The sequence below is a fragment of the Bos javanicus genome, chromosome 22, assembly GCF_032452875.1.
Source record: "Bos javanicus breed banteng chromosome 22, ARS-OSU_banteng_1.0, whole genome shotgun sequence".
Taxonomy (NCBI): domain Eukaryota; kingdom Metazoa; phylum Chordata; class Mammalia; order Artiodactyla; family Bovidae; genus Bos; species Bos javanicus.
This window is the reverse complement of record NC_083889.1, coordinates 10,899,396-10,925,146: the sequence shown is the minus strand read 5'-3', so window position 1 is coordinate 10,925,146 and position 25,751 is coordinate 10,899,396. Positions and strand designations below refer to the sequence as shown.

General features: G+C 42.5%; 1 protein-coding gene across 12 annotated transcripts in view; it reads right to left on the bottom strand.

Annotated features, from left to right (window-relative positions):
• Positions 1-3,233: 3,233 nt before the first annotated feature.
• Positions 3,234-25,751, bottom strand: part of GOLGA4 (golgin A4) — a 124,343-nt gene continuing 101,825 nt past the window's right edge. For 9 of the 12 annotated variants that reach the window (XM_061395895.1, XM_061395900.1, XM_061395889.1 and 6 more), the window contains 3 exons: positions 18,238-18,383; positions 17,425-17,499; positions 3,234-4,939 (listed from right to left, as the gene is read on the bottom strand). In XM_061395895.1, the coding sequence (XP_061251879.1) occupies positions 4,891-4,939; positions 17,425-17,499; positions 18,238-18,383 (270 nt within the window). In that variant the 3' untranslated portion in view covers positions 3,234-4,890. Of the gene's footprint in view, positions 4,940-17,424; positions 17,500-18,237; positions 18,384-18,909; positions 19,434-22,201; positions 22,265-25,751 lie in introns of those variants that run through there. The other 3 variants (XM_061395896.1, XM_061395901.1, XM_061395897.1) reach the window with 2 other exon arrangements.

Here is a 25,751-nt window from a genome sequence, read left to right as displayed (position 1 = left end):
GCACACACAAATTCTGGGGGGACACATACCTTCAGCTGTAGTAACATCATATAGGTCACCTAGAGAAGTTACTAAACTCTCCAAGCCTCTATTTGTAAAGAGAGGATCACGGAGGTTGTTGTGGGCTTCAGTGACATATGCCTTGGAAAGCACACTGTACTGTGTTTGGCACATAGGAAGCAAGTGATAAATGTTAGCAATTTAATATTATTATGATGATGATGCAATTTATTTTACTGTTAGAAATAGCTGTCTGTATTTGGAGTAAAAGAGAAAAAATTCAAAACACTGTTCTTAATGCAGCTTCATGGTTAAGTGGGCAATTTTAGAACCTTCTTTGACTTAAAAGTTCAAGACCTTGGCTTCCCATGGCCTGGCAGCTATAACCTCATCCTCCTGTCGGTGGCCCACCCCAGCTGGGCTTCCTTCTCTACAGTCACTTTTGTAAATTGTCAAATCTGCCTCCAGATTTGACAAATTGTCAAATCAGCTTTCCAGATGTGAGCCACTAGTGGACGCTCCTGAAATATCCTCCTTAGTGATTTCCTGCAGCTGCTACCCACTGTTCTGAGGCTTTAAATGCAGTGTGTGCAATGCCTCTGTGTGTGTGTGTGTGTGCGTGTGTGTGCGCGCGCACTACCTTTCCTCTGTGCTCCTAAAAGCCTTCCCTGATAGCTCAGTTGGTAAAAAAAAAAAAAAAATCTGTCTGCAATCCAGACCACCCCCACCCTGCCATTTCAATCCCTTTCATATTGTTATTAACTGCTTCCCTCACTGGAGTGCTTTCTGGAAGGGCTGGCTTCACTGGTTCAGCTCAAACACTCAGCAGCCTGCTAAGGCATTCGAGCTTGGAGGGGCACTTCCTCTTTCTGTATCATGTGGCATCACCTGAGGGTCTCGGGGGTACTCACCGGGTGGCAGAGCTTCTCCGAAGGACCCAGCACACCTTCACGCACGTGGCTGGTGCTCTGCCGGGAACGACTGAAAGTCTGAGCTTGGCTGGGACGTCAGCAGTGACACAGACACACGGCCTCTCCAACATGGACAGAACTGTCCAAAGTTTCATTTCTAAAAAAATGGTCACGTGTTCCCTTCTGATGGTGGGACCTGGTGAACCTTCCCCAACATGCAAGCAGCAAAGATGCAAACCAAAGTGTCCTGACAACAATTGGCATATGTGGTCTGTACTGGTGGCCTTTCAAATACTGAGATTCTTCTACAGACACGAATGTTGCCCACAGGTTTCATTCAAGTTGGACAATAATGCATCAGTTACAGTCTCTCCTCTCAACACAGGTCTCCAGGAATGAGACAAATGTGGTTTTGATCCATAATAAAGTTGGAAGAGCAGAAGGGAGTTTCCTTTTAGATAAGAAATCTTGAAAATCCCTGAAACATGGAAGTCAGTCTAATCAGATTTTGAAAGGAATCCTACGCTTAGGCACACATGGGAGAGGATTCTTGCTTAGAAGAGGAGATTGGGCAGTGGTTCCAATGATGCTCAAAATCTGAAGGTACCGGAGAGCAGGAAATAGCAGCTTGGAGCTCCAAATGGGGCATGAGCAGGGACACCAGAGTAGGAACTGCCAGGCAGCATGCCCTGTCCTGTCCTCACTGCCCCTGGGACCAGGCAGCAGCAGTAGAGCTATCTGCTTCCATGTGGGACCACGAAGAATGAGTCTTTAGACAGTGTCCCAGGGGATGGATACACCAGGGACGCGTGAGGACTTCCTGCCCCCAAGAGAGCGCCCTCTGGTGGCACTGTGTTGACTCTCACCCCTCATCCTGGAGTGGGGCACGACAAGGCAAAAGACCAATCAACCAGGGTCCTCAAATATGACTTCTCAGCTAAGTACCAAAAGCAAGAACACCACCACCCTCTTACTGTAACAATTATGCGGAGGAAACAAAGCTCACAGACTGAGCTGAACTGAATAATTGCTCTTCTCAAGGAGATGCAAGATTCAGTTCAGTTCAGTCACTCATTCGTGTCCGACGCTTTGCGACCCCAGGAATCGCAGCACGCCAGGCCTCCCTGTCCATCACCAACTCCTGGAGTTTACTCAAACTCATGTCCATCCAGTCGGTGATACCATCCAACCATCTCATCCTCTGTCGTCCCCTTCTCCTCCTGCCCCCAATCCCTCCCAGCATCAGGGTCTTTTCCAATGAGTCAACTCTTCGCATGAGGTGGCCAAAGTATTGCAGTTTCAGCTTTAGCATCAGTCCTTCCAAAGAAATCCCAGGGCTGATCTCCTTTAGAATGGACTGGTTGGATCTCCTTGCAGTCCAAGGGACTCTCAAGAGTCTTCTCCAACACCACAGTTCAAAAGCATCAATTCTTCGGCACTCAGCTTTCTTCACAGTCCAACTCTTACATCCATACATGACCACTGGAAAAATCACAGCCTTGACTAGACAGACCTTTGCTGGCAAAGTAATGTCTCTGCTTTTGAATATGCTATCTAGGTTGGTCATAACTTTCCTTCCAAGGATTAAGCGTCTTTTAATTTCATGGCTGCAGACACCATCTACAGTGATTTTGGAGCCCCCCAAAATAAAGTCTGACACTGTTTCCACTGTTTCCCCATCTATTTCCCATTAAGTGATGGGACCAGATGCCATGATCTTCATTTCCTGAATGCTGAGCTTTAAGCCAACTTTTTCAGTCTCCTCTTTCACTTTCATCAAGGGGCTTTTTAGTTCCTCTTCACTTTCTGCCATAAGGGTGGTGTCATCTGTATATCTGAGGTTATTGATATTTCTCCCACAATCTTGATTCCAGCTTGTGCTTCTTCCAGCCCAGCGTTTCTCATGATGTACTCTGCATAAAAGTTAAATAAGCAGGGTAACAATATACAGCCTTGACGTACTCCTTTTCCTATTTGGAACCAGTCTGTTGTTCCATGTCCAGTTCTAACTATTGCTTCCTGACCTGCATACAAGTTTCTCAAAAGGCAGGTCAGGTGGTCTGATATTCCCATCTCTTGAAGAATTTTCCACAGTTTACTGTGATCCACACAGTCAAAGGCTTTGGCATAGTCAATAAAAATGATGACTGATTTGATTTTTATTTTAAATATTTGATCATTGAAAAAAAATTCAACTATTGAAAAAATTCAATAGTAGAATAGGTTGCCAAAGAGTAAATCTGTGAGTTGTAAAATCAAACCAAGAATTCCTCTAGAAGGTACCTAAGGTTTTAAAATATGAAACAGAAGTTAAGAAATGTGGAATATAAATTGGACTCTAATGGATAAACAAGGTCCTACCGTAGAGCACAGGGAACTACACCCAGTATCCCGTAATAAACCACGATGGCAAAGAATATGAAAAAGAATGCATAACTCAGTCACTTTTTTGTATGTAGAGCAGAAATTAATGCAACATTGTATATCAACTTCAATATAATAAATTTTAAAATAAATAAAATTGAACTTCACCAGAGTTAAAAACTTCTGTTCTTCAAAAGACATTATTAGGAGAATGAAAATACAAGCCCAGACTTGAAGAAAATCTCTGCAAAGCAGGTAACTAGTAAAAGACTTGTATCAATAAGTATTAAAGAACTCTCAAAACTCAGTGATATGAAACAACTCAAAAATATGCAAATCATTTGAAGACTTAACTAAAAAGGATATACAGACTGTAAACAAGCACATGAAAACATATTCAGTATTATTAGTCATTAAGGAAAGGCAAATTAAAACCGTAAGAAAATCTGTTATCATGACATGCCTATTAAGATGGCAAACATTTCAAAGACTGAGTATACCAAGTGCTGACGAGGAAGAACCAGAACTCTCATATACTGCTTCTGGAAATGCAAAACAGTGCAACCAACCTGAGAAACAGTTCAACAGTTTCTTTAGAATTAAACCTATACCTACCCTATGACCTAGCCCTTCCACTCAGAGGTATTTATCCAAGAGAAAATAAAGCTTATGTCATACAAAGACTTGACCACAAATGTAATCACTGTATGTATACACACACACACACACACACACACACAGTGTTTCTCAGATTTATGTGCGCATGACTCCTTCTGCCTCCTCACCTATTACCCAGCTTGCAGAACCACAGCATATGCAATGAGACCGACCTAGGACCCATCCTAGCTCAGCTCTCACACTAGCTGTGTGCCCTTCAGTAAAGTGATTTGCACTTTTAAAACCTCAATTTTCTCATCTGCAAAATGGAGCTGGGGTCAGGACTAAAGTAGCAAGTGTCAAACACCCACCACATATACGGTCGTAAAAACCTTTCCCAACCCAGAGACTGAACCCACGTCTCCTGCACTGCAGGCAGATTCTTTACCATCTGAGCCACCAGGGAAACACCCCACTCCCCCAAAAACACTTTAATCCATTAATCATCCCAGAAATTAAACCCATCATATTGATAGTTTCCCCAAATGCACTGACTTTATTTGGAATTAGAGAAACTAGCATTCAGTCATCTGGAGTTCAAAGGTCCAAGAGGAGAGACATGGAAGTGCTCAGCACTGACTGCCCTGCAGGCCCATCTGCTCTGCATTAGCTGCTTTTCCTATGTTTGTTATTCCTGGTGTTAAATCTCCTCCAATTCTTGTGTGAAAAGTTCGGACGCACAATAACCTCTTTATCACATTTTCAAAATCTGGGCCTGTCCTGGAAAGTTTACACCTTTTCTTGTTGCCATTGTTTTCATGTGGATTTGGGTTTCTGAAAAAAGGCACTTGGAACACTTTACTGGAAACCCTTCTGTGTAAGCTGGATGCAGACAAATCTCGTCGAAGAATGAAAACGAGATGTCAGAGGAGTTACAACCACACCACGTGGTCTCTGTGTTGTTCCTCAGCTGTCGTCTTGCAAGGAAGACCCGGGGCTGAAGCGCGTGGTCAGAAGTCTACGGCTGATCAGCCCCCTCCCTCAGCCTCTCTCCTTTGGGGGTGAAACTGAATAATACCAAAAGAGAAACAGAGACATGCCAATGTTAGGATACGGAATAAAAAAGCACACATAACTATGTAAAAATATGTATAACACAATAACAATACTGGGGACCACTCACTGAGTATTATTTGTGGGCCACGCTTCGTTCACTTAAGTGCTATTTAAACCTCACAATAAGCCTATGAGTTAGGTACAGAACTTGTGAGGACTCTGAGGCACAAGTGATAGAAAATTCACCTCAAGCTGACTCATAATATAAACGGATAGTTACTGGGTATGTCAGTTAAAAATCCTGATTTAGTTCCGGCATCAAGTGAGACTTGATTCAGCAACTGCAAAGGATATCCCCAAGGCTGCAGATTTCTCCTTTTCCTCCCTGCCTTTTCTTATTGGCTTTCTCTTTGGAATTCGTGCAGTCAACCCAGAAATTCCAGTATTTCCCAAGATGGCAAAATGAGAGATCAAAAATCCTGTGACAGAAATGAAGAATCCCTCTGATGAGAGCAGTTAGTAGACTGGACATGACTGAGGAGAGATCCTCTGCGCTGGATGATATGTCAATAGAAACTTCTCAAATTGAAAATTCAAAACGGGAAAAAAAAAAACTGGAGGAAAAAAGGGAACAGAACAACTGGAACTGTGAGACGACTATAAAATGTGTCACATACATAGTATGGAAGTATTGAAAGAAGGAGAAAGGAGCAGAAGAAAAATTTAAGGTAATAATGAAACTGCCCCCAAATTAATGTCAGACAGCAAACCACAGATCCAGGAAGATCAGAGAGCACCAAGAAGGGAAAATGCCAAAAGAGAGAAAGAAAGGGAGAGAAGACAGGAGGGAGGGAGGGAAGAAGGAAGGAGAAAGAGAAAGAGGCCCCTGGGAGCAGGCTGAGGTGCACAGACAGCCAGGGCTTACCTACACACTGACTTGAGATCAGTTCAAGAAAGTGTACACCTTAAAGAAAAAAAAGAAAGAAAGAAAAAAGACAAACCCTACACATCTGTGCCTGCTCAGTCGCTTCAGTCATGTCTGACTCTTGGCGACCCTATGGACCACAGTCCACCAGGCTCCTCTGTCCGTGGGATTCTCCAGGCAAGAATACTGGAGTGGGTTGCCAGGTCCTCCTCCAGGGGATCCTCCTCCAGGGGATCCTTCTCCAGGGGATCTTCCCAACCCAGGGATCTAACCTGTGTCTCTTTGTGTCTCCTGCATTGTTAAGCAGGTTCTTTACCACTAGCGCCACCTGGGAAGCCCTCCCCACATCCAGACGTATCGTATTCGAACTGCAGAAAACTTAATGTTAACGAAATAGATGAGTCCACTATCAGAGTTGGAGACTTTAGCACCCCTCCATCAGAAACAGACAGACTCAGCAGACAACCAGTAAGGACGTGGCTGAACTCCACAGCACCAAGAGCCAATCCCGAAAGGGAGACCCGCACAGCAGGAGACCCAGAGCAGGCAGAATGTTCCACGAGTGGGCCCCGGGTCTGCCCCCTGGGAGAGGCTGCCTCAACACTGTTTCCTGGGCCTATGCCCCACACTCTGGGGGAGGTTCCTTCTGTGTTGTCCTTGGCCACTGGAGGCTCTGCCCTCTCTAGGGCTGCACCAGGTCACAAACCCTGTGCCACCTCCGAGACTCTCTTGATGACGTCCTTCACCCACAGTTCTAGGAATCCACCCTGAAAACATCCTTCCAAATCACAAAACACAAGATCAAAACACAAAGCATATACATAAGGTCATTCACTGCAGCCCTATTTGCAATAGCAACTCAACTGGAAAGAACTCACATGTTTGTCAGTAGGGGTCTGGTTGAATAAATTACATCCATGCAATGAAATTCTGATGTAGCTGTAAAAAGAATGAGGAAGTTTTCTGTGCACTGGAGTGATCTCCACGATATATTGTTCAGTGGAAAAAAAAAAATACACAAGATATACAACAATGCATATAGTATGCCAACTTTGGTGTAAGGAAAAGGGGGGAAATACATATATGTGCCTATTTTTGCCAGAAGAAACACTGAAATATGGGGTCAAGTGTCGTAAGGGAAATGAGATTTCTCTAAGGATGCCTCTTAATACTGTTTTGACTTTGAACTGCACAAACGTTTAATATATCCAAAAATAAAGTTACATCAGAAAGGAAAAAATGCAAACCCCCAAACCGAAGGGAGAGATCTAAGGATCCAGTGACCGTTAGGAGTTGGTGAGGAGACACGGAAGCCTTTAACTGATATGGGGGTGACGTACCAGGAGCAGGTCTGGGGGATCAGGATTCAGCCTGGGCCAGGCTAAGGTCGAGCTGCAATTACACAACCAAGCAGAGACGTTGCGCGCGCAGTTGCGAGAGTCTGGAGACCAGGGAGGAGATATAAGTGAGCGCCACTGGCACGCAGCGGGTGTTTAAAGCCAGGAGACAGGATGAGATCACCGAGGGGATGCAGATAAGAGAGAGGAAAAGCCTGGAGCCTGAACCCCAGGGCCCTAGGTTGTCAGCGGTCAGGGAAGATGAGGATGTCCCGGCCAGCGAATCGGGAGGCGGAGTGGATTCCAAGTGAGGGGAGGGTTTCCTGGAAGAGAAAGGGGCCACGTGTTCGACTCAGATGAGAGCCAGCGAGACCACCTGCCTGCGCAAGGGTCCTGGCCGAGGGCAGTTTCCAGGGAGGAGCTTAACGGGAATGGAGGCAAACAGGTCAGGGACGGTGAGCGTAGTTCTCTCTTTTTAAAGTCTTTTCTCTAAAGAGGCAGGGAGCAATGGGGTGATAGGTGGGGGGAAGACGTGGAATCCCAGAGCTTTGCCTTTTGAGGCAGGAGCGGGACAGCCTATTTGGGAGCGGCTGGTGAGGGTTCAGCAGTGAGGGGACAACACGATGGCCAGAGAGAGGGTGTAATAATATAACCTCTACCAGGAGGGAAGTGCTCCACAAGGAGGACCAGCCTCTGGTTCTGCCCGTAAATGGCCACAGACCTGTGAGTGGCTCCTGTCTCCAAGGGACAATCAAAGTGAAACTGCCTCCATCAATCAGCACCCGGATTAGATATGAACGGCGGAAGCCTCGCCAACCGCTCCAGCTCTCAGAGCTTCCTGGGAAGATCTAGGAGGCTCTTGAGCCCCCGTGTGACTCTCAGAGCTTCCGACAAGCCTCTCTGCAAGCAGTCACATTGCTCACACAGCCGTCCAGGGTCAGAGGACAGGGGACCCCACAGAAGCCATCGCCGCTGGCAGCCAGAGCACCACACCCAGGGCCCAGACAAAACTAGAGATGGGAAGGCCCGGGATGAAGAAGTCTCTCTCCCTCTTTCTTCACAGCTGTGCCATCTGCATGCTGGCCTGACCCGGTGACTTGCTTGAACCAACAGAAGGTAGTGGAAGCAACAGCATGCAGGAAGGGAGCTGGGCCTTATGGAGGTCTGTGGGCTCCCACTGCCCCCAGCCCCCTGCTGCGCTGCCCGTGAACAAGCACGTGCTCCCTGCTGGACTCGGGGTGACCACACAGCAGAGACCAGACAGCCTGGCCCCTGGACCAGCACATCTCAGCAGGCACAGAGCTGACTCCAGATGCACGTGTGAGCCCAGCTGAGATGGGAAGAACATCCGCCAGACACAGCCCAAAGGGCCAATCCACAAGCATCAATTGACACATCCAACTGATGTCCACTGGTGACCAAGAAGAATTCAGTCACTGCTGTTTACAGCACATCTTTGGTGAAGAATTATTCAATGAGACTTTAAACCTCTGGGCACAACAGAGTGTGGGCTGAGGCCAGGCGTGGGAATGGAAGGCAAAGGCCTGAGGGAAGGACCAGCATGAGTAGGGTGGGCCCCGAAAGTGCACAGCACAGGATGGCACAGCTGGGCAGCCCTAGATCCGACCTGTGACCCCACACCTCTGCCCACCAGCCTGACACACACAGGCCTCAAGGAGGTAGATTCCTGGAGCTCACATGACCAGTACAACCCCAGATCACCCCTCCTCAAGAGGTCATAGGTCCCTGTCCACCACAGTCTGGCCAGAATTCTCCTGCAGTGTAGAAGCTCTGAGGAGGAACAAGGTAGACCTTCAAGCCAGTCATCCAAGGGGCACCCTGCTGCCAACACAAGCTGAAAAAAGCTGCAGGAGAATCACAGAGGAGAAAAAGGGTTTCACTTAAATCAAGAAGGCAAAAGGAGGGCTTCCTTGGTCACCCAGTGGTTAAGAATACTCCTTGCAATACAAGGGACACTGGTTCAATCCCTGGTGGGGTAAGATCCCACATGCCTTGGGCAACTAAGTCCCAGCACCACAACGACTGTGACTGCTCTCTGGAGCCCTCAAGCCACAGCTAATGAGCCTTCACATCCTAAAGCCTGAGCACCGCAACTCCCTGTTCGCTGCAACTAGAGAAAGCCCTAGAGCAGCAATGAAGACCCAGTACAGACATACATAAGTATTTGGGGAAAAAAAGAAGGCAGAATGAGACTTCAGACCTGAGACGGAGGATACTGAGGATTGTGTTAGTGATTCAGCCTGAATTTGAAAAGGCCCAGGTTTGGAAGGTTTGAAATCATTGAGTCCAAGGTTCAAATCCTGCCTTCTAGATTACTGGCCTGCAGCTTTCTGACATCCACGGTGACCCAGTTTCCTCACTTCTGGCTGTTATGAAAGTTAAAGGAAATAAGGCATGCACACATGTACAGTGAGTCAGCCAGGGCCAATTCATCTCCATCCTATGGTTCTGAAACCTGAACTCTCAACCACCGCTTCTGATGAGCAAACATGTTTCAACGACCATCATATCTGCTCTGTCTGCTGAGGGCGCTCTCTCCCCCTGCCCTCCCCACTCCATCTCTAGTTATGCAATTCTAGCATATTCCATCACTCCCAAGGAAAGAACCCAACTGTATATCATCCATCACAAGACCACGAGGCAGGCATCTGACATTTTCTGATCCTTGCGGCATTTTATTGTTTAAGCTATCTTTGTCATGGCTCAATAAAGCTTCAACTTTTAAAACAACTAAGTCAGTCAGTTCAGTCGTTCAGTTGTGTCTGACTCTTTCTGACCCCATGGACTGCAGTACACCAGGCTATCCTGTCCATCACCAACTCCCAGAGCTTGCTCAAACTCACATCCTACAGTCGGTGATGCCATCCAACCATCTCATCCTGGGTCATCCCCTTCTCCTCCTGCGTTCAATCCTTCCCAGCATAAGGGTCCTTTCTAATAAGTCAGCTCTTTGCATCAGGTGGCCAAAGTATTAGAGCTTCAGCCTCAGCATCAGTCCTTTCAAAGAACATTCAGGAGTGATTTCCTTTAGGATTGACTGGTTTATATCCTTGCAGTCCAAGAGTCTTCTCCAACCCCACAGTTCAAAAGCATCAATTTTTTGGCACTCAGCTTTCGTTATGGTCTGACTCTTGTATCCAAACATGACTACAGGAAAAACCACTAAAGGTGAACCCTAATGAGTCAAATGGGACAACAATGCCTACACCCTCTAGGAGGGCTTGAATGCTGTGAGGAGGAGAAGATACTCCATGAACGTTCCTTCCTCCTCCATCTTCCCACTTAAACAGGAGCAGTGAGCTCTGCGGCTGCCCTGGAGTGAATCTAATATTAGGCTGTGTAAAAGAGCAGAAGGCAAATAGTCTTGTAAGAGTAGAAGGAGGGAGAGGAGGAGAGAACAAAACAGAGAGAAAGAATCCAAGGGTAAGACACTAGCCCTGCCCACTTCCACAGGGTGCAGAGATGGCCCTTTCATTCAGGGACACAGCTGTTGAGCAAACAGATCTAAAACACAAAGGGAAACTCATTCAGGCCATGAGGGTGATCCACCTTGTCCTTTGACAGTCACTGAGGGACTGCCAGCCACTGGGAACCCCAACAACAGGAAAAGAAAAATTCACAAACAGAACTATCTGCAGAGAAAATAAGAGCTGTAGGATAAAGGAGGGGGAAAAATGTAATTCCAATTAGTATTTTCAAAGAGATTTAAGAGAAAGTTTTCATTAGAAGACTAGAAAGTGAAAGTGAAGTCGCTGAGTCGTGTCCCACTCTTTGTGACCCCATGGACTGTAGCCCTACCAGGCTCCTCCGTCCACGGGATTTTCCAGGCAAGAGTACTGGAGTGAGTTGCCATTTCCTTCTCCAGGAGATCTTCCCGACCCAGGGATTGAACCCAGGTCTCCCACATTGTAGGCAGACGCTTTACCATCAGCCACCAGGGAAGCCCCCATTAGAAGACTACTTCAGTTTAAAAAAATTAATATTGAAATTATTAACATCACAAATATAGAACCTTAAGTTCAGCTTTAATTTCATTAATTATGAATCTACCAAATTTCAAGCAATTATTTTCAGGAGGTTTTTGTAACTTCATTAAATACCCTTTGCTTGAAATTACTATATTAATAAATGTATTACATTTGATTTCCTTTATAAGCATTTCATTCGGCTTCCCTTGTGGCTTAACTGGTAAAGAATCTGCCTGCAATGTAGGAGACTTGGGTTTGATCCCTGCATTGAGAAGATTCCCTGGAGAAGGGAAAGGCTACCCACTCCAGTATTCTGGCCTGGAGAACTCCATGGACTGTATAGTCCATGGGGTCATAAAGAGTTGGACATGACTGAGTGACTTTCACATACATAAGCATTTCAGGATTCACAGAACTCTAAAAGCTCCCAAGTACTTAAATAATTCATTATTTGACCAAGGTTGATAAATCTAACGGATAAAACTTAATATCTATCTTGGTATCTTAAATATTCCAATATTATTTATAAGCTTAATAAAGTTTCAGCTTAAAATCACAAATCTAAATCAATTCTTCAATCATACGTTTTAAAATGAATCCAAGGCTAATTTATTAGCTCACTTAATATGCCAATTATCTTAAAAATACAAATAACCCCAAAAGATTAGGACCATGGATTTATTTCAACATTTACATTCGATTCTAAATTCAGAATCATCCTAGAGGATGATCGTGTTCTTTCCAACAACTCTGGGCCAAGCCTGAATGTTGGATTAAACTCTGGGAACCTTGGTTTACTCCACCTAAATTTGGAGGTGCCCACTGGAGTGAAGATCCCCGTTGACCCTGTGTGATCAGATGTTCAGAAGTTACAGGAGACTTGGTGGTCTGCGCTCTTTCTGGGCCGGAGTCCTGCTTCCCTGAGAGCCCAGGGTGTTGTCTTCCAACCCTCAGGCCCAGCCCTGCCCTCGCCCCCCAGATTAGGCCTCCCCCAGGGTTGCTCACTGGGGAGGACACCTGGATTCTCAAACCCACAGATGGGTGCCTCCTACCCTCCTCAGCTGAGTACCCCAGGCTAGGCCCCTAGACGCGCCAGCAGCAGCCCAGTGCCTTCACTGGCCCTGGGAGCAGCCCCCTGCTCACGGCTGGCCTGGACTGAGGAATAACTGACTTACTGTATGAAAGAACAATCAGGGCTAGAGGAAACGCATATTAGAATCAGAAGGCAAGTCCAGGACAGGAGAATAGAGAGAATCAAGCCAGCAGGGGCAGCCCAGGGGTTCACACTGAAACAGAATCTCTCTGGCTACAGCCTTGCAATCTGTATTTTAGAATTTCAGTGGGCCCATTCTAATTTTAAGAGTTATGAAATGTGGGACCTAAATTTGGCACCAGGCTTCCATGTGGCCAAAGGGAAAAGAGAAACATGTCATGTGATACATAAAAGAGTTCTCATTGGCCAGAAGAGAAAATACATTGACACTTTCCCTGGCACTTGTCTGTAAGTAAACTTCTTACCTATTGGTGACCCATAGTTGTAAAGAACACATAATCATTGATTCCCTTGAGTTCTTCCTTACGGAGGCCTTTGAGTATCACCCAAGGTACGGACTGAAACTGATGAGCAAAAGCACTTATACAGGGACCGAGGAAACATGGGTTAAGGGTGTTCTTCCTGTTGGTCTGAATACATCCAAAGAGAAAATTTGTTAAGGTTTGTGGATGGCAGAATTTTTTCAAACAAAACCTCATGGAGAACCTCAATATACGAAACAAGTAAAAGTGGAGCAGCCCTGAGAGGAGGCCCAGAACCTCATCCTTTCGTCCTGCCCCTGGCTCTGCAGGGTTCCCTGAAGCATGTCCTTCGGGGAAATACACTTACACTTGTGCCAGCAGGCAGGCTGGACGCCCTGTATGAGCTCAGCTGACTGATAGTGACTGTACTGAGCTGAGAAGTGTTTTGACAAACTGCTTGCATTCAGCTCCCCAAATCGTCACCTGCTCACTGCATTCACACCCTTACAAATCCTTTCTGAATCCTCCTCTTGAGAGATGGTGTGAATTTCCCCACCCCTGAATTCTGAGTTTGGCCCAGGTTGTGATCTAAGCGGAAGCTTCCAAAAGGGTTTGCAGGTTGCCATTTCTGCTCCTGTATCTAAACCTTTGTTACCGTCAGTAGAAACTGTTAAGAGGCTAGATGAGAATTTCAGGCAAGGCTTTACTGGGACCCCTGCTGCAGCACAAGGAGCAGAAGTAACAGGTTCCCTTGCTCCCAGTGGCTGGCTAGTCTCTTAGATGCGGTGGGGTGGGGGATGGTGGTTCAGATTGGTGGGTCAGGCTGGAGGGGTGGCTTAGGTGGTCTGCCTACCCCCTTGGTGGTGCTGTGTGCAGGGACCATGTGTGGGGCCCTGCTTTGCTCCCAGTACCTGACAAGTTTGTGTCTTATTGTTCATAATTTGTCCCAACTGCAAATACACACAGTTTCCTTAGTTCCTTATAGTTTCCCGTATTCTGTTGCTCAGGGAGAGTTTGTCCAGGTGCAAATACTGCAGCAAAGGGCCCGCGATCCCACCCTGTCTCAGATCCCTTGGCTAGTGAGTAAATGGCCAAGCCAGACCTGGAAGCCTGGCAGGCTGGCCCCACAGTCTGCGTTCTTAGCCAGCATGCTATGTTGCCTCTCCAAGACATTAGGGAAATTTAAGCTCTTTGGAGCTTTCCCAGGTTCTTTCCCTGGGCCTAACCTAACCTTCAAATCTAAGGTGGCTTAATCCCCTCCCCCCCAAAAAATCTAGGAAAGTAGGAATGAAAACAGGGGAGAGACCCTCTCTAGCTGTACTCATTTCTCCTGGTGTGTCCTGATCTACTGTGATGTGTGTGACAAGTAACTGGTTCCTTAAAATATTAATATTTGTGATGAACTCACTTATAAAACAAGTGAAAACAAAGCCCTAGTTCTGCTCATAACTGTATTCTTATTGGTCCCTTGTGTTCCCATGTCTTAAGAGAGAAAGAGGTCTTTAAAATTTTTCCCAGTCTTAAAATGTTTTTTTTTGTTTTTAATTACAGAAAAAGTACTGGTACTTTTTATCTTCTTTCTTAATTCACTTGTTCATCCATTCATTCATTTATATTCAATACACATTTATTTTGTGCTTATTATATATTCCAGGTCGTAAGGATACAACTGTAGACAAGACAGATAATGAGCCTGGCCTCTTGGAGTTCTCATTCTAGTACAAAGAAAACAATAATTTTTACTGCGGGCAGGCAATACTTGATGCCCTGAAAAAAACTAAGGAAGGATGAGGAAATAAAGATTCCATGGAAGTGACCAGGGAAGACCAGTTATAACCACTATTATGAATTAGCTGCTAATGCTTCTAGTTTACATCTATTAAAAAGTGAATGTTCTCTGTCACAGAGCACCAGGTTGCGCTCCCTGCATCACACAGCAAATTCCCACTGGCTATCTACTTTACATACGGTAATGTATACGCTTCCATGCTGCTCTCTCCATTCATCCCACCCTCTCCTTCCCGCCCTGTGTCTGCAAGTCTGTTCTGTCTGCCTCTCTATTCCTGCCCTGCAAATAGGTTCATCAGTACCATTTTCCTAGATTCCATACGTATGCATTAATATATGGCATCAGTTTTTGTCTTTCTGACTTACTTCACTCTCTATAATAGACTCTAGGTTCATCCCTCATCAGAACTGACTCGAATGCATTCCTTTTATGGCTGAGTAATATTCCATTGTATATATGTAGCACAACTTCTTTAACCATTCATCTCCAACACCCTAGAAGGGGTGGGAAGTTCAAGAGGGAGGGGACATATGTACACCTATAGCTGTTCACGCTGATGTGTGGCAGAAAGCAACACAATATTATAAAGCAATTATCCTTCAATTAAAAATAATTTTTAAAAAATATTTTTTAAAAGTGCATATATCTGGAACAATATATAGAATTCTTCAAATCACTAAATAATACACACTAAATATATACTAACTACAATCACATTGTGTAAGAGATCAGCTTCAGGGAGGATAGAGCAGACATATTTCTCCCTAAGCCTCCTACTAAGTACAGCTGAAAACCCTGGGCACTGTATTAATATATAAAACAAACCTAGGAAGACTTGCAAAGTGGAGTGGAAGAGGCAAACTGGTCAGGGCACTTGGGTCCTGAGGCATCACATGCCATGAGCTTCCTCTGCCTCGTATACGTCAGACATGGAACTGAAGAAACTGGCTAACTGGAAACACTGGATGCTCAAGCGAAGGACCAGCAAAGGGCAGCCTGGCAAGACAGAAAGCTTTTAGACAACCACCGCTCTACTCCAGCCATACACATAAAAAACTTCCAGCAAGAAACAATGTGACCTGCCTCCAACCCCTGCTAGCAAAGGCATAGTGGGGAGCTTGGGGCTCTAACTTCCTCCAGGCTGTAAGGAGGCACCCAAAACTCATGCAGGGTGATGTCAGAGGAGGCTGAGCAGCAAGCAGGGGTAGAAGAAGAGGAGGCTCAATGGAGAGTGGACTTTCACTGCTACTCAAAGGTAAAAAAAAAGGTGAAGAGATCACCCTCCTGTGCGGTCAGTAGAGGTCTAGTGGGCAACTATTAACTCAATACCCCCACCCAGCAGTGATGAGGAGGACCTCCCCACCTTTGGCGTCAATGAAGGCCTAGTAAACATCTGGACTTCTATCCCATTCTTTACCTGACAAAGATTCTAAGGCAGCCATCAGACATGTGCTTCAATGAGCAATTACAAACACGCTTAAAGCAAAGAAACAGAACGTCTCTGCAAAGAAATGGAAGATATGAAGACCTGAGTGGGAATTTTAGAACTAAAGAATACAATCATTCAAATTAAAAGCTCAATGGATGGGGGACTTCCCTGGTGGTCCAGTGGTTAAGACTTTGCCTTTCAATGCAGGGGTGTGGGTTCAACCCCTGATTACGGAGCTATGATCCTGCATGCCTCACAGACAAAAAACCAAAACATAAAACAGAAGCAATATTGCAACAGATTCAGTAAAGACTTCTAAAATGGCCCACATCAAAAAAATAAATAATCATAGTAATAAAAACTCAGTGAATGGGTTCAACAGCAGAAAGGAAGGGACAGAGGAAAAAGTCAATGAACTTATAAATAGAACAAGAGAAATTACTCAATCTGAACAACAGAAACCAAGCTTGGGAAAAAAAAAGGGAGGTGGGGAACAGGGCCTCTGGGACTCGTGGGACTATAACAAAGCATCTAACCTGTCATTGGGGTCCCAGAAAGAGAGCAGGAAAGGAAGAAGGAAGGGCTAAACAAAATACTCAAATAATGGCTGGAAAGTTCCCACATTTGGTAAAAGACATAAACCTGCAGGTTTAAGAAGCTGGGCAAAGACAGACCTAAAGAAATCCACACCAAGATATCACAGTCAAACTTCTAAACACTGATGACATCACACTATCCTGCAACAACTTTTTCTTTTTTTGCACAGTGTGTCAGTTTTCACTATGTTATGCTAGAGTAGGGCTTCCCCGGTGGCTCAGATGGTAAAGAATCCACCTGCGGTGCAAGAGACCTGGGTTCGATCCTTGGGTTGGGAAGATCCCCTGGAGGAGGGCAGGCAACCCCCTCCAGTATTCTTGCCTGGAGAATCTCCATGGACAGAGAAGCCTGGCAGGTTACAGTCCATGGGGCTGCAAAGAGTCGGATACGACTGAAGGAACTTAGCAACTTAGCACGCACTCGCATGCTATAGTAACAAATGACCCCCAAATCTCAGTGGCTTATAATAATAACTACTTATTTCTTACTCTTGTTACACATCTGGTCAATGTATCACTTATCCCAGGGCCCAAGCTAAGGCAGAACTCTGTCTCATGTCTTTATCATAGTCTCATGACAGAGATAAAAAGGCAATGGCTGAACTATGCAAGGGCTCTTAAAACTGCCGCTCAGATGTGGCAAAGTCATGTCCACTCAAAACTCATTGACCAAAGTCATACAGCCAATCTCAGTGTTTAGGTAAAGAAATGTACTCCACCTGCTCTAACAGTAGGTACTGTGAACCCAGATAACAAAGTATGTGGATGCATGATCCAAATACAGGGAGGGGGAGAAGAACAGGAAGCAACAATCTAGTCCACCACAATCTGCTCACTGGGTCATAGATATTCATTTCCTTCCTGACTGCCCGTCAAATACATTCATCATCTTCCCAAAATTTCCCCAAAGTCTCACCCAATTGTAGCATCAAACATTATATCCAGGATCTCGTGAGCCACCCCAGATCTTGAGTTAACTTTTCTTGGAAACCTGTGAATGAGAAATATGAATTATCTGTCCTACCCACCCCTAACATTCAGTGGTGGGATGATAAAAAGGGGCAGGGAAACACACTACAAATTCCCCATTTAAAACAGCAGGGCATGGGACTTCCCTGGTGGTCTAGTGGCTAAGACTCAGAGCTCCCAATGCAGGGGACCCAGGTTCAATCCCTGGTCAGGGACCTTGATCCCACATGCTGGCACAGTCAAATAAATAAACATTTTCCAAAAAATAAAATATAGGGAAGGGTGGCCCAATCCAGGTGTGTGGTAAGCAAGAAGCAGCCTTCCTGCAGCAGGGGAGTAAGCAATGGAAAAATTGTAAGAGATGTACCCATACCCACAATTTAACTCTTCAGAGTAAAATTTTAAATGGCCGTATTGTTTACTGAGTGTCGTATATTCATATATATTTGGTGTTTGGACACTTCTGAAGAACTTGACAACAAAACCTGATTGAAGAGGATTTTAAAGGAAGGCACAAGGGAACTGTTATTACTACAGAAACAATGGCTGGAGTGTGGAAGGAAGGCCTCTGCTTCGCCCACACCCCCACCTGCACACCCCTGTAGCACCGCTGCAGGCACTGCTATTTCAATGCATCTTTGACACTTCAGATCTGAGTGAAGCTCAGTTTTGAAGCAGTGCTCTTAAGAGTATACTGATTCCGAATGCTCGCCCACACATCACATCTTTGGAATGTTTGGGGAAAGAGTGCCAGACAAACCTGGCACACGGTCTTCTGAAGTGTGTCCGTGTTTGGCAATCAAAGGTTGTTGAGAGAAAGACGGGTTGGTCCTGGACTGTTCTTTCCAGTGTGCTTACAATATGGACAGGCCGATCATCATGGAGTACTGAATCAAAATGACCATCCTAGATGTTCAACAGTAGAGAACATGGTGTTAAATGATAGTATCCTGAGGATAAAATATCATGCAATTAAAATCACAGGAATTTTAATGGGCCTTAATATAAATAGACTTATCATTGTAAGCATGTATACACACACACACACAGAGCCTATTCTCCCATACAAGCTCTGACACATTAGAAAAATACTCCATGATTAAATGCATTAAGAATCTTTCCAAATACTTAGCAATTCAGGTCTCTTGACAAACAGTTCCTCATTATAATTCGCCCAGACAGAACATAAATTCTAAACTACTTTGAAGAGATTTCAATTTAGGAAAAAACACAGTAAGCACATTTCATACAGTAAATAAACTTTATTTTTCTGTTCTGAGATGATATTGCCAACAGTCACAGATTTGCATACGATACAGTTATGTATTGGCTATTTACAATTTACAGTAGTATTTTTTCCTCTGAAAAATATAAGTACAAAAGCTAAGTAAACAATGAGGTACTGCCATTTGGATTTATCATATGTCAGAGCTTAAAGAACTAGTCTTCAGCAAATATTCAACAAATCAATCTGGATAAAATAGTCAATTAAATGCTCTAATTTATCAGAAAAAAATCCACTAAATTTCACCTCAAAATGTATTGCACAAGTCTTTAAAAAAAAAAAAAAAATCACCCTAGAAATAAATAGGAAAGTCAAGCAGTTCTTTAAAAAGAGGGACAAAAAGAATGGAAGAAAGGAACATGAAGTGAGCCCATAAATCAGGTTAAGTTATTCAAAATATCTTTTAAACAACACAAAACTCTTCCCAACAACAACAACAACAAAAAATTGATAACCCCCAAAACTATTATTGTTTCTCCACTGATATAATAATCTATTTTAAAGGCAGTCTGCAATCTTTCCGAGGGCCAATGTCAGATTTTTCTTGGTCTTCGGGCTACATGAGGGGCCCTGAATACAGCTTCGTACTACCAACAGCAAATGTGCACAGTTTTCCAGGTCTGTCCAGCATCACTCTCCCAACTTCTTTAAGATGAAGGCCGCAGCCATGACTGGAAAAGAAAAAGGATGAGGAGAAAAAAGAAACGAAAAAACAAAAAAACTTTTAAAGCTAACTTTTTGGGAGATTTATTTTTTCAAGTTAAATTATATTAAAATTATATAGTCTGAAGACTGAAGTACAAATATTCTAAATATTAAATCCTGAAGGAATCTTCTAAACACTACAGTCCTTAGAATGATCTTTTTAGTCAGCAGTCCTGAAAGCAGTATTTGTATATGAAATCAGAAACTGCAGCCTTGCAGCACGTACCGAAGGCTGCCAGGTCACGATTAGAAAAAGCCAGGAGAAAGCGTGCTAGCATGGGAGAAGCCTTCAAGGATGCAGGCTAGATTTAAGAGGAGAAAAGGCTTTTCCTTCTTCTCTATTGATGTTTCTATATATTACAGTTCTCCTAGGATGCTAGGCATAGCAGCAAGGGACAACTACCTATTGGTTTAAAAAAATTATGTATGCCTCATCTGAAATTAACAAACTTAATTTTAAAACCTTAATATGTTTAGAAGACATGATGTTAAACCTTCCTAATAAGATTTCTCTAGATAAGATTCTAATAGCCAGTGGTCAAATCAAGTATGAAGTTAAAAATGCATAAAAATAAACCACCAAAGAAGATTAAGTAACAGAGAGAGTCTTTCAGTTCTAGAGAAAGTACTACAGTCGTCCCGACTTTATTATAATCCACCACTCAGGACGTATTTCCAAGAGTTTACAATTTATTAATATAAAACTCATTCAACACACGTTAGTCCTAAAAATCTAGAGAAGATAAGAAAAAGATCTCCTGTGATATTTAAAACCGTTTTTCAGTTATTATTTTCAAACGTGAGCTTGCACTGTTGCAGGAAGAGAAGTTCATGTGTGATTCAATAATGTTGCACAATGTCAATGTCATGAGACACCAAAAAAAGGCTGGGAGGACTTTTCTAGTTCAAAAGAGACCTGAAGAATATGACGACAAAATGCAATCTCCCAATGGATCCTGGAATTTTAAAAATTATGAGACATTATTTGGAAAACTGGGAAATGTGTTTACTATATATTAGATAACAGCATTGTGTTAATATTAAATTTCCATACAGTGGCAACTGTATTGTGAGTATATAGGAAAAGGGTCCTTATTTTTGAAGATACTTAGTAAGATATTTGATTTATGTTTGGCAAGTAACTGTCAAATACTTACAAGCACAATGTTTGCAAGCAACTGTCAAATGTCATAGAGGAGAAAAAATATATATGGAGAGAAATCAAGAGTGAGAGTGAGAAAATCTGGCAAAACGTTAATAACTGGTAAATATAGGTGAAGGGTGTATGAGTGTTTACTTAAATTTTACAAATCTTGCTTGAAATTGTTCTAACTGAAAGTTGAGAAGACAATCAAGTTACCAATCAACAGAAATGCTACATGGTAGCATTTTAAGTGATAAATGATGCTATTTAAATGCAGTAAGGAGCATGATACAGTATTTATAATATTATAAACAAAGGTAAAGGTGAGGACTTACTGAGTTAGATATGGAATTTACATGACTAATGATAGCTTTAGACAATCACCAAAACAAGTTAACTGATACACATTAAAAATAAAAATGAGATTCAAATGTAGGCAGAAAGGATATTTGAACTTAGAAAGTTAAAAAAATGCTGTATATTAACATTTAAAACTTGATACTGTTAGTTGCATGTTAGTTCAATTAATAATCACAGAGAATCTTTAATTATAAGTAAACTCTATTGACCGTGATTCAGCTTGTCACTTGTGAAAATTCATGCAAAGTTTGTTTAGTACTCCCTAAAAATTTAGGGAGTACTAAATCATGCTAATAACATGGATAATATGTAGAGGTGATGGGAGGGGTGTTTAAATGTGAGGACAATCAAGTGTATCCAAACATTTTAGATGCCTCCACCTCATTGTACTAACACATTAATTAGAAACAGCCACATTCAATTAAAGCAGCTGCCTAAGGGTCTCCTCAGGACAAATGTGTTATTTTGCTATACTGTATGCTCCCCTGGAGCAGGAAATGGCAACCCACTCTAGTACTCTTGCCTGGAAAATCCCATGGACGGAGAAGCCTGGTGGGCTGTAGTCCACGGGGTCGCTAAGAGTCAGACACGACTGAGCGACTTCACTTTCACTTTTCACTTTCATGCATTGGAGAAGGAAATGGCAACCCACTCCAGTATTCTTGCCTGGAGAATCCCAGGGACAGAGGAGCCTAGTGGGCTGCCATCTCTGGGGTCGCACAGAGTCGGACACAACTGAAGCGAGTTAGCAGCAGCAGCAGCAGCAGCAGTGCTCATTATTTCAGACTAGCCTGACTCTAAGCAAGCTGTGTAATATTTTACATTCTGGATTTGTGAAATATATCACTCTTATCTAGAAAATGATTTTTCATTTCTCTCTCATAATCTTTATTAACTTTGAAGACCATTCTCAAGAAATAAAACACAAATAGGAATATAAAATACATAAACATTTTTGGGGGGATTTTGGGGCAAAATTTCAAACAGCAATTTTGAAACTTTCAATTGCTATTTAAAGAACTAAAATTTCCTAGAATTATATAACATTGGTGGTGGTGATTATTAATCTACATATTAAAGCAAAATTAACAGAAAATCCCTGTATTAACCCATAGCATAATCATATTTTCATTAAACAAAAGAAAAAAGAATTCCAGCAAAATGGTTAGTATCATGCAATACATTTGATTTTTTGCACAAAAGACACAAGACATATTATTCTTCACTCACCACATGCTAACTAAGCACAGACTGATGGTTTACTCAGAAGATACCACTGCGAGGTGAAGTATACTACAAAGCCAGGAAGAAAAAAAGCTTATTGGGTTAGTTTTAAGACTTAACATAACACAGAGATTATATGTGTTTATGAACTTCAAAGGATTAAACTGAATGTACTTAAATTTCTCACATATCCCCAAACCAAGGAATCTATAATCACTCCCTCCCATCCTAAATAACTATAACACTACACAGTGGAGATTTTACTCGGAACTTAAAGAACACAATTATAGATGTACTTTATACTTAATTACATATTTATATGCTAGATATAATTAAGTCATGATTATTCAGTTTATAAAAGGATTTGCTTCATAATTCCATTCAAGCATACATTACAATTTGATTTACGTAATTTCATTTTACCACCAACAATTTGGGGGGAAATGTTGATGAACGTGAATACAGTGCATCCATACATTGAATTTCCTCCTAAAATATGTTAATTTTATCAACGAACAACTCTCTTGTAATTCAACACCATATTAGAAAATGGTTTCAGGAATGATGACCCAAACCAAAGTTTGCCTTCAAAGGGACCCAACCTCTGCAAACACAGTTTTACTGTAGCAACCTTTTGCAATAAATTCAATGTCCTATTTAACATGGTCATAATCCAAGATTATTAACTGACTTCCTAGTTTGCTTTAAAACAGTATCAGCAAAGACAGGAATTGTTTATAAGATCTGAGCCTACTCTTAGTGTGACCAACCTTGGAAGCATCATTTTATTTATCATTTATATTTAATGTGCAGTTAGTAAGAAGCAACAAAATCAAAAGACAAACTAGAAAATAATATTTGCAACACACACAACACAATAAGGCTAACATCCTATTGGAAAACTTGTGGGAGTATGCAAAAAATATATATATGTATGTTCCCTGTGTCTATGAATGTTAAGTATTGAAAAACTAAAATAACCTACATGTCTATGGATAGGAAATTGATGAACTCAACTGCAGGACATCCATATATCAACCAATCAAAAGAAGAAGGTAAATCAGTTTGTAATGAGGTGGAATATAAAAATAAGTGAAAAAAGCAAGCTGTTGCACACTCTCATTTTTATAAAGTCAAATACCTAAATGATAGAGGAATAAATATAATTATGTAATTATAAAGCTGGGAATGTTCCCAACACCAACAGCAAACATGATCTTGTCAGGGTGGAAAGAGCTGGGAGGCTGAAGATCATCGAGGTCTCCCTTTCTAAGCAATGTTTCTGCATTGTCTGCAGTGTTTCTTTGCAATGATCACACACTATGTATTCTGAACAAAATTAAGAGGCAAAACCACTTTTAAGAAAACAAATACATGGTCTACAGGGGCCGTATTTTTCACTATGCATCGGTTTTACGTGCATCTGTTTCTTGAACCCACCTTGCATGCAGCTACAGAGACCATGCAAAGGAAAACGGAAATGTCCACTAGAATGGAGAATGTTTATACCTATTGATACTGAAAAGTTCTGATGGTTTTATTAATTCAGACTGATCGAGGATGTGACACAACACAAAGGATCAGCAAGAAAACAAGGCAATAACAAGGTCAACAGAAGGTCGGTCTTTAAAACCGACCAGATTAGACGGGAAATGAAAACAAGCCAAACCTTATTCAATAGAATAGAAAAATTTTCTTTTAACAGAGTCAAAGGAAATAGTCATTAAGTTTGCTAGCACCCTAAAAGAACCACTTTTTAAATAACAAAAGAACTTCTCAATCCCAAGAGATCATTTAGCACCTCATTTTAAAATAAACTTTCTTACTGTAATTATCCTAAATAAATAAGACTTTCTTTAAAAAAAAAAAATAAATCTGATGGTGTAAGGGCAGTCTTACTCAATTAGACAATGAGATGAGCTAAACACGTGCGTATTCACTATTGCTCCCATCCTGAAACTCAAACTACTCTGGCCATTTAAATTACCTAAACCATCACAAAATCAAGTATCAGGCACAAGATGCTAAAAACTGAGAGGAGTAAAAAGGCTGCCTTAGGGAACACAAAGCTATGTGCATCTGGCATGTGTCTTTAACTTCTGACTCCTGCATATAAGACCTTTTTTTCTCACTTGAAAGAACTTCAAAATTTACAACTGACTTAATACTTCAGAGGAAAAGAAACCTTGCAGATAGAATAATCCAACATACTCATTTTGCCAAGCAAGGCCAGAAATATGAAAAGTGTTTGTTTGCTCAAAGTCATCCAGGGGCTGAGCTGTTGAGCACTAACTAGTTCTCCCCACAACAAAGCTGCTGACACTCGAAGGTGCAGGGACTGGAGATGGGACACGGCTGGAGCAGGTATCCTTCCCATAAAATGACTTGACTGTCGTACTCAGTGAGGTCTCTCATGATTTATCTTGAACATTATTAGATTACCTTTCCAAATCTCATTTTCTAGGAAAGACTAGTCCTATCCATTGCTACATGGTGGCTAAGGAACCAGCCCCACCAGCCCCACCAGTCACCCCATCATCACAAAACTCCAGCTGGGGCAGTAAACATACTTTGGTTCTTCAACAATCCTAGCAAGATAATGTAGTTTTGTGAAGAAACAAAGACTCTGTGAAGAAACAAGTCTCAGAGATTCTGAGACTTGTCAAATGAAGGATTAGAATTCCTTCTCTCCACATTGTGATCCTTAAGTAAACAGACTTTAATTAGGCTCAGCAATGTAATCTTACTTAACAGATAATGGTTTCTCATCTACAAAGTATGTTCTCGAAATTAGGTTAAACTCTGAAACCACTTATTAAATAATAACTGTTGAATTCTGTAGTGGGGTTTCTCAAAGACTATAAAACTCACTGAGGGGAAGGGAGATACATATGGTACAGAGGTGCTATACTGAAAAATACCTTATGAGCAGTCAGGGACAGTTTTTGATCCATGCCAGAAAGCAAACTTATAATCATTAGGATTATAAAGCAAAGGTTTTAGACAGTATCCCTCCTCTAGTATCTGTTAAATAATGCCAACGCTGATATGGCCCACATTGTCAGCACAAAGTGCAATGCACCATCTCTCAAGCGCCCCAATTACTAACAGACAGAGGAGGGAGCTCTGCAATGCGGTGGGGTTTGCTTGGCTTACTTATACCAGCTTTGCAGCCCTGAAATTTAAAATAACAAAGCAGTCAACACTGCTGATTTTAATAGAGAGGAAACTGTAGCTGTGGTTACAACAACTTGCATAAATGGCCCATCTGGAACATACATTTAAATTAAAGCTAAGGTGACTAAGTAACTTTAAAATGATTATTTAAAAACCTTCTAAAAAGCTTTGCTTTCTACACATTTAGACGTCTTTCTACTGGATACTTCTACAGAGAATGAGCAGTCATCACTCTTAGCAGTGTTTCACTCTCATCAGGTACAGCTCATCAGTGTACGAAGTTAGTTGTGATTTCTTTAAGAGGTTTGTTCAAAAACAATGATTCCCATCATTCATTTATGAATGACAATGACCTTAAAGCCAATGTGACTTAGGCTTC